The sequence below is a fragment of the Pecten maximus genome, chromosome 5, assembly GCF_902652985.1.
Source record: "Pecten maximus chromosome 5, xPecMax1.1, whole genome shotgun sequence".
Lineage (NCBI taxonomy): Eukaryota > Metazoa > Mollusca > Bivalvia > Pectinida > Pectinidae > Pecten > Pecten maximus.
Genome location: NC_047019.1, coordinates 28,055,745 through 28,064,689, shown reverse-complemented (window position 1 = coordinate 28,064,689; position 8,945 = coordinate 28,055,745). Strand labels below are relative to the sequence as shown.

Sequence of the window (8,945 nt, the reverse complement as noted above, 5' to 3'; positions counted from 1 at the left end):
TTAACTATTTGACCCCTGTATGTGACCTTGGAAATAAGTCAAGGCCATTAAATGTATATGAGGACACTTTAAACCACTCTGTTCTAGGTACCTACAGGCAAAATATCAGCCCTCTTTAAAAGATTCTTGATTTTTTTCTGTATATTTGACCTCTGTGACCTTAAAAACAGGTCAATGTCTATTCCATGAGAAACTTTTAGTAACCTACTCCTGTGTACCTCCTGGCCATGTGTCAGTAGTCTACTAAGTTACTTGCAGTTTTCTAGAAGTTAAAAGTTGACAGATGGACTGATGACTGAAGCCCACTCAGACAATATACAATATACTGTACGCTCACTGGCACATTGTGCCATGCAAGCTAAAAAACCTGTAGTGCAAAATAAAATTGTTAACACAGCATCAGACATTTTATTAACATCATTACTGGTATTGACAGAAAAATGCAAGAATATAATCCAAGGGACATAACTCGCAGAAAAAAACTATGAAAATGTAAGGAAATCCTTACTCCATAGAAATTGAATTCAAAAATAAATTGCAAACACACAAAACTTTAGATACTGAAGGAAAATAACTTGTTTCATGTAAATGTGTTGAAAGTATCTGTAAGGAGTATCACTTGACATTCTGCCTACAGATGGATACATCTCCCCAACTACATTATAGGGTTCGGGCAGGGTGCAATGATCATAAAAGCAAACAAATTTGAGTTTTTTTACCTGTTTTATTAACAACATGTATTTCAGTATCAATCAATACAACATATAATATGAATACAAAACAACAAATGATCAACAGTTATTTATCAATGGGCTCTGTCTTGATTTTGATGTTGCTGGTTATTTTGTTTGTTAACAGGGACCTGGTGTCCTGCTGTGTCTGTGAAATCCCTATTCCTCTTGCAGTGTGTTTATGTAATACCGGGATGTTGGAAACCACTGACACTGGAGAAAAGCTGGTGGTGACAGCTACTCGGGATATGGGCAAGCTAGCTGTTGCTTGACTGCTAGTGACCAATTGTTTTTTGTTCGGAGGACGTTCATAATCTTCTCTAGGACCTTCTGCATGTAGTTCGGACAGGCTTCTCTTTTTCATAGGCTTATATTTATCTTGAATTTTAGAACAATTTTCTGACTTGTCACATCCCGTTGAAGAATTGTGAACACCTTTTTTAAGGCTGTTACGAGTGCTAAGTAGTGCAGTGATAACAGCAATGTCCATTTCATGTTCAGAATAAAATATGCGTGAGTGCACCGATTCAGATGAGAGGGGTGCACTTTCCCTGTTGTGAATGAGAATCTGATCACTGTCACGCAGACCGTTCAGCAAAACTGTGTCTGAACAAGGAATAGTCACTTTGACAGGGTATATTTCTGGTGTGGAGACGTACGTTTCTCGGACACATTCAAAGTCAAGCTGTTTTATGGCAATGCCTAAATCACTTGCTCCCACAGCCTCCTGTTTGCCATCCTTGGATGTTCGACAAACACCAACCCTGCTGGTTGAGAGTGGAGCTGGGGAAGGTTCTCTCTGTCTGTGGACGGGAGGGGTGCTAGAAGGAGACCCAGTCGTGATACCATTACCATTGGATATCTTCGAAGAGTTATTTCCCTTTGAAAGGCTACTTCCAGTCTTCAAGTCACTTTCTGGTACAGTCTGACCTACAGGGCTACACAACACCACCAGACCTGGAGAACAAAAATATAACTACTTTATTCAATACACCAAACAAAGAGCAGATTGTTAATTTCTGGGTAATGATGACCTGGAATATCAATATTTATGTTTTGGATTTAATAAAGAAAAGTCACACAGAAACTAAATTTATATTTTAATGTACACTACATATACAATTAAATGTGGATCTTTGTTTCTATATTTCATAACTGAATACTTTTTTTATTTCCTTTTCATATAAATAATACATTGAAAATATATTCACTTGATTTTTTTGTGATCATCAACATATTGACAAATCAAAATCCTTAGTTGTAACTAGTCTTGATTAAATTTTAAATCATAAAATTATTGGTAACTCAACTCTCATTAGGTAGGTATAGAGCTATTGTCCTATATAGGTAGAAAAGCTGGGAACATCTGGTCTATCAATGTGTTCATAACAGACACAATCTGGAATTTCTTTGAATGGATTACATTAGTTTAATTAATTTTGCTGTTGTTGCTAATTGCAACAAAGGCCATGAGCCTTAACAGTCATCTGACTCTAGTACTATTAACATCCCTACCAATTTTTAAGTTTCAAGGCACCAGTAGAACTGGAGAAGTTTAAAATATGTATTTCAAGATGGCAGCCATCTTGGATTTCGGACCAACCTGTACAATAACAGAACTTGGTCAGGACAATCTCTGGGGTCATTTCAGGTAAGTTTGAGTTGTTTCCATTGGTGGAACTTAGAAGTTTGAAACGTTTACACACGACGAAAAACATGCGATTCTTTCTCTATTCTTTCTTTCTCTATTCTTTGTTGTATTGATTAGAAATAAGGCATCACAAGTCCCCTCGCGTGCTAAGTATACCCTCTGAAATAACCTGCAAGAAGATTCTCATACACGACCAATATATGAAGTTTGATAAAATGCATAAGAAAATGGCTAGAGGCCTTACAAAAATATTTCTACAAAGAGTGATCTTGTCCTTGGCACCCTGTAATACAAACTCGTTCAAGGTATTCTCAAACTTGACCATTATATTACACTTGATTGAAATGTATTAAACAATTAAGTCACTGACAAATATTTTCTATAAATAGTAAGTGACCTTGTCCTTGATCTTGGCACCCTGAGTCACTAGAGCACTGACAAAATGTGAACATACTAATGTAGTTCATAGACTACATACTGTATGAACAGAAACAGAACATCCCATCCTAATTTTGTTGCAAGGGGTAGTTAAAAGTTGACACAGAAATGCAATTAATACCACTTTAATTAAATGCTACTAATGATCATATCTTAAACAAAAATGCCAAATAAATGTATGGGTATAAATAAATACACATCGTGTTGTTCATGAAACAGAGAGATTCAGCTAGCAACTAATCTTTTAATCAATCTCATACAGTGGGGTAGTGGAGACACACATTTTAATCAATTCGTTTATGGTACAATTTAGTGCTTTCAGTTAATATTTAGAAAATTCAGATAGGAATATTGAATATAAGCGTCTAGAATTCACCCTCAACCTTAACGCATGATTGACATATTTTTGCTTAAACATATTTTTATTGCCTTGAAAATGACGAAAAGTTTTAACATCTTAGTTAGCCTTCTCCTAACTCAAATACAATTGTACATTTAAAAAGAATTTTAATCAAATAAATTGAATAAACAAAACAATTTGTCAGTTGTTTCTCTGTACCCTGCCCTACTCAAGAGTACAGAGGAGCCCACTTATTTGCATATCGGTTATTTGAATATCCCGCTTATTTGCATAAAATTCTCAGGTCCCGATTTTTTCCTTCTTTATCTTTGTATTTTAATCCCGTGTATTTGCATCGACTAAAACACCGACTCCCGCTTATATGCATATAAAAATTCCAAAAAATCGAAAAATTTCAATTGATTTTAGGGTATTTTTGTGATTTTCCCGTAATAAAAGTTTTATGAAATGTGTTTTAACTTACATATTGATTCGACACGATGTACAACGTTATCTTATCATTGGTTCACACTTCGTCATTACAGGTTACGTTCGATGCATCGATATCAACATTAAGTTATTATTCAGACCATATCAGTAGTAATGTGCAGAAGAATTACTGAATAAAACATTTATATGCCTCATCTTTTGATGAGATTTGTTTATTTATTATAGCATCGATCCAAACCTGTGTTCTGTGCACTTGAACACTCGCTGAGGCAGGTTGCGACCGCCATGATTGTTTACTAGGCGCGTTGCATTGTGGGGGCATATGTGTAAGGAACGACAACTCTTTGTGTGTGTGCGCCATTTTCCAAAACAAACCCAAACGACAATACACATCTCACGGTCATTTAAGACAGTCTATTGCTTAAGCAGTTCATCATCTATGGTCAAACAACTAATATACTCATAGCAGGAACAAAACGCATCTCGAGACGATAATGAATGTTAATTGAAACGATGACATTGTACATCGTAGTGCCAACCCACGTGTGTATGACCGATATCGGACCCAGAGACTCGGAGTGACAAGTAGTAAACGATGAAGTATATGCAAATATTTGTACATTTACAAAGAATAACAACCCATGTATTTCGTATTTACTCTTATATTTTAAATACTGTTTTTTTTAAATATATTTTTAATGCAAATAACGTAAACAATCATATAGCGCCCATTTTGAGTACCTACCTGACGATCTACATAGTGTATAAGAGGGGCCAAAACCCAACTCCGCCTATACGAATACTCCGGTTATTTGCATATTTTGTCATGGAAAAAGGGCTATGCAAATAAGCGGGTTGCTCTGTATTAAGCAAGGTTATTACATTATTATGAAATTTTTGTAATCAAGACTACTAGAAGTGGTTTTTATCCTGAATGTACTAACATAGGTAAAAGTGTTACTATTTTGTTCAAAAGTGAGATCTTGGTTTCCCCGAGAGAAAAGTATTTGTGTCAGTTAAGAGAATATTTGGAAGATTTAGGTTCCTAAGATTGTTACCAGGTGACTTCTGACAATAGAGTAATACAGACATGTATAGAAATAGTGATGTACTTTTCCTACCTCCCCTTATTTGCACTGACTATCTAATATTCAACCAACCTCCTCCATCCACCTCGGCACGAAAAGTTTTCATCCAATCGACAAATGACCGAATGTCCCTCACTTCTAATCCGTTCACCATCTCCAGGACTTTTAACTTGGCCTGTTGTAGACCTAGTGTACAGAAATATAGTTATGATATTTCAGTTTCATAAATTAAACTTATTAAAAATGTGTGCTTCATAAACATCCAGCTTTTTCCAAAACATCTTTAATGCATTCATGTTTTGAAAAAGGGCGATATATTATCAAAGTTTTGAAAAATCTTAAACATACTTTTTTTTTACCTTTTTGCCTGATGCCATAAAGTATCAAAAGGAAATGAATGAATGAAATTTTTTCTCTCTTCAATACATGATATAATTCATTACTATATTAATAATTGTGTCACATTATCTGTTTTTTAAAACAAGGGTAGATAACTCAAATGTCTAATTTCAGAAAAAAATCCATTATATTTACAATGATCAACATTATTTTACATAGTATTACAGTATTCAGAAAGAATAGAGGAATTGTACTTTGTATTTAATTATGCTAAAATTTATCAATGTTTTAAATTCAGTAAGTAAATAATACCAAGTGTGTGTTCATCCGGTTCAGTCTCCTTAGCATCAGAACACACTGATCCAGAATCTGTCATGCCATCATCAAAGTCTCGAAGCCCCTGACTGCAGGTCGCCAAGGGAGAAGCAACTGACCCAGTATCTTTAAACTCTGGATGGACAGTCTTCTTTGTAGCCATTTTGCATAGACTTTCAATGATGGGTATGTAGGAACTTTTAATAGCATGGTTGGTGAAGTTTTCAAACAGACCTGCAGACTGACAGATACGTGTCATTAACCTGCTCAGTGTGCTGTTCCCCAGAGGAGTGTTGTCATACCAAACATAGTCATCATACACAAAACTTCGCTTCGGACGTTGCCAGAATGCTTCAGTCATTGGGTGGAGGTGGGACAGGTAGGCCAGGAATGAAGCAACGGGACATCTAGGATCACCTTCAAAAGAAAATTAACAAAAGGAGACGGATTAATATAAGTTTCATACTTGTTTCCAAATCCCATTCAAGTTATGATTGTATGATTGTGCATTGTATATGTGTGAACTGAATAAATAAAATAAAGTTTATATCAAAATTTATAAAACTAGGCTCTCTCGACACTTGGAACTTTACATGTAAAAAGCAAGTATTCAGTTACATGAAATTTCAATTTAGTAATTATTATTAAGTAAGACAATTTAGTAAGATCATATTCAATTCATATTATAACTTGTTATTATTGAATGTACTAGTTGTCATGTTTGATTTGTCTTCTCATTTGACTTAACTAATTAACAGATTTCACATGACTCTCACATAAGGTTATTTTACAAGTCATATCCAGAGTTTTAGTGTTTAATTTAACTTTACCTTAAAGTTAATTCTATGAAAAAATAAGTCTTAATTGCAACCCGAGGCATTTGTTAAGGATCATTTTCATCTTAAGTATTGAACTGATAGATAATATTGCTAGGCCACAGCCAATCCAGATATTTTGAAACAATTTATTGTAATAAATTTCACATCCCACACCATGAACAAAAAGTAAAATAAACATTATAAACAAGAAGCTTTTATTTTATTCAGATCTTTTTAATTATCTTATTTAACCCAAATAAAAAGCTAAAAATGTCATTTAAATTACCTTTCCTTTCATACATTTTGTCCCCTATTTGGGTACCGTCGTTGCCGAGATCATGATCAGCGACACCGCCCATGGCCATCAGCTCCCGGGCGCTGAACTTCGGGTGATACTTCAGCCAAACATAGCGCCGGCCGTCAGCATCACTGGAGATGACAAAATCGTCTTTTGCCATAACACGGAGAAAATCTTTCCCTCTGTTACAAATGTAAAGGTTTATATCAAAGAAAATTTTGTTTTGTAATGTGTCGGGCTGGTCCAAGTTCATTCCAGGTCCCATGTAAATTTTCCTCAAATCTTCAAATTCGATCCTGAATTTATTACAGCGCCTTGGCGTCGCACGTGAGGTAACATCAAACACTTTGTTTGCATGCTCAAAACACACGTCTTTCAAAATATCGACATCGTAATGTTTTTGGAAATACCTGTGCAAACCGCTTCGAAGGTATTTTAATGACACTACCGGGGTATTGACAAGATCCTTAACTTCAATACCCTTGAATTTCACTGTCGTATAGAAATCTTTCAGGTAATCAGCTAATTGTTCTGGCGGCATTTGAGAAATGCTGTGTACACTATGGCCTTTCGTAGCTGCATATTCCTTCAAATATAGTATGGCAGTGACCACTTCGGGTTCGTGTTCAGTCCCAGCTCCGGTGTCATCATCGTCTGAATCTCCCCTGAATTGGTCCATGTTTCTAAACAACAAAGATGTCAAAACAAGGCAAACGAGCACCTGCCTTCGCCAAGTCAATTCGTGTTTCTATTTCCCTGTGACGTCACTGTTAGCGTGAGGTCAAACAAAGGGATCTACGCAACATTGTCATATCCCGCCTTATATAACGGAAGTATTAAGAAAGTTCATTTCAGAATAAACAAATGTTCTCTGTATAGGTTTGGTAAAAATTTTGGGAAACTTTCAACTTGTGACAGTCGGGAAGTCCTAAACCGAAAGTAAACAGCCATATTTGACGTCGCGGTTACCCATTACAATATTGGACTCGTCCACAAGCTGTCGACATCCGGCCGCTATGTAGTCATCGGACCAAGTTAGGGGTGACGTCAGCCGAGTAGTTTGGACTTGCGTAATGCTGACATCGTCATGGAGTCGTTGATAACGTGTATCTATTAATAGAACAGTATGACTAAACAATGATTAAGCGTTATGTTTAAAATAAATTGCAAGCCACTGTGTGAATCAACGAACGAGTAGATCTACATGTAGGCATGATACGGCGAGACTGAATAAAGGCCAGGTTTCAATATATAGAAGAGACATAATAATTTAATATAACGTTATAGGTCTATACATGTCCCCTAACCTGCGTCAGATTGGGTTCGACACTCAAAAGGGACAGCAAAAAATAATTTTATTTTCAAATTCAGTTTTTTTTTGTCAAACACTTTTTAAAAATAACATGGGGCAGGTATGTTATGACAGTCATTATAGTCTGCTTCATATATACCTTACCTAGATTTTACCTGTGTTCTCCCACATTACCTGGATTTTTCCTGTATTCTCCGACATTACATGGTTTTTACCTGTATTTTACACAAACTTTGAATTCATGTCATTTCGTTACTATTGAATAATTTTTACATGTTGTATACCATTTTCATCAACTAGATTTCAGAAGCTCTGTATAGTCTCCATAAACATGTTTTATTATATTAGTGGAATGAATAGTGGAATTCATTCTCTATAAAACTGAGAAAGGGGAGCGACCTTAACATAATATATGATAAACTAGAGCATGATAAACATCACATGGAATTCCTTACATCCATTCATATTCTCCCGCTGAATCCTTTTTTTTTTAAAATATAAATGCCCTTGCTAGTTGACTCCAAAATTCCATCATGGTATAGCAACATATAAGGCACATATTAGATTATGTCGTCATAACGCCGGTGAACCTTAATTGACACTTAAAATTGTCACTAAAAACGATAACACAATGTGCCTTAGAATATGGGGGGAAATTAAAACAAAATACTCTTCTGGGAAACTGGTAACATACCTAAAGATCAAATCTAGTTGTGTTGAAGAAAACTACCTGTCTATAATAATAGATAAGATATTTCCGGAAAAATATTACTTAATATTGAAATAGGCAGATACAGGGGAATGGAACGTGAAAATAGAAAAATGTTATAAATGTTCCTACAAAAATTGGTGACGAGGTACATTTTTCGATTGGCTGCCGTGCACTTTATATTCCATGAATGAAGCTTTTTAATGAAGTAATGGAAATCGGTCAACATTTCCATGTCTCGACAGCCTTAATAAACATATCTAGTTATAAAAGATTTGGAGATTTTTAGCTATACATTTATCTTGAAAATCGGCATAAGTGGGTTTAAATTAAAGGTACCCATATTTATAAATATATTATTAATTAAGGACTGCCACAATTAGCTCCATCACAATATTACTGATAAGTGGGTTTAAATTAAAGGTACCCATATTTATAAATATATTATTAATTCAG

General features: G+C 35.2%; 1 protein-coding gene across 1 annotated transcript; it reads right to left on the bottom strand.

The window, feature by feature from the left end:
• Positions 1 to 704: 704 nt before the first annotated feature.
• Positions 705 to 7,343, bottom strand: LOC117327721. The gene is made up of 4 exons (XM_033884847.1): positions 6,457 to 7,343; positions 5,350 to 5,769; positions 4,771 to 4,884; positions 705 to 1,688 (listed from the first exon to the last, which is right to left on the bottom strand). The coding sequence occupies exons 1-4, from the start codon at positions 7,145 to 7,147 to the stop codon at positions 799 to 801; spliced, it is 2,115 nt and encodes a 704-aa protein (XP_033740738.1). The 5' UTR covers positions 7,148 to 7,343; the 3' UTR covers positions 705 to 798.
• Between the last annotated feature and the right edge of the window lie 1,602 nt (positions 7,344 to 8,945).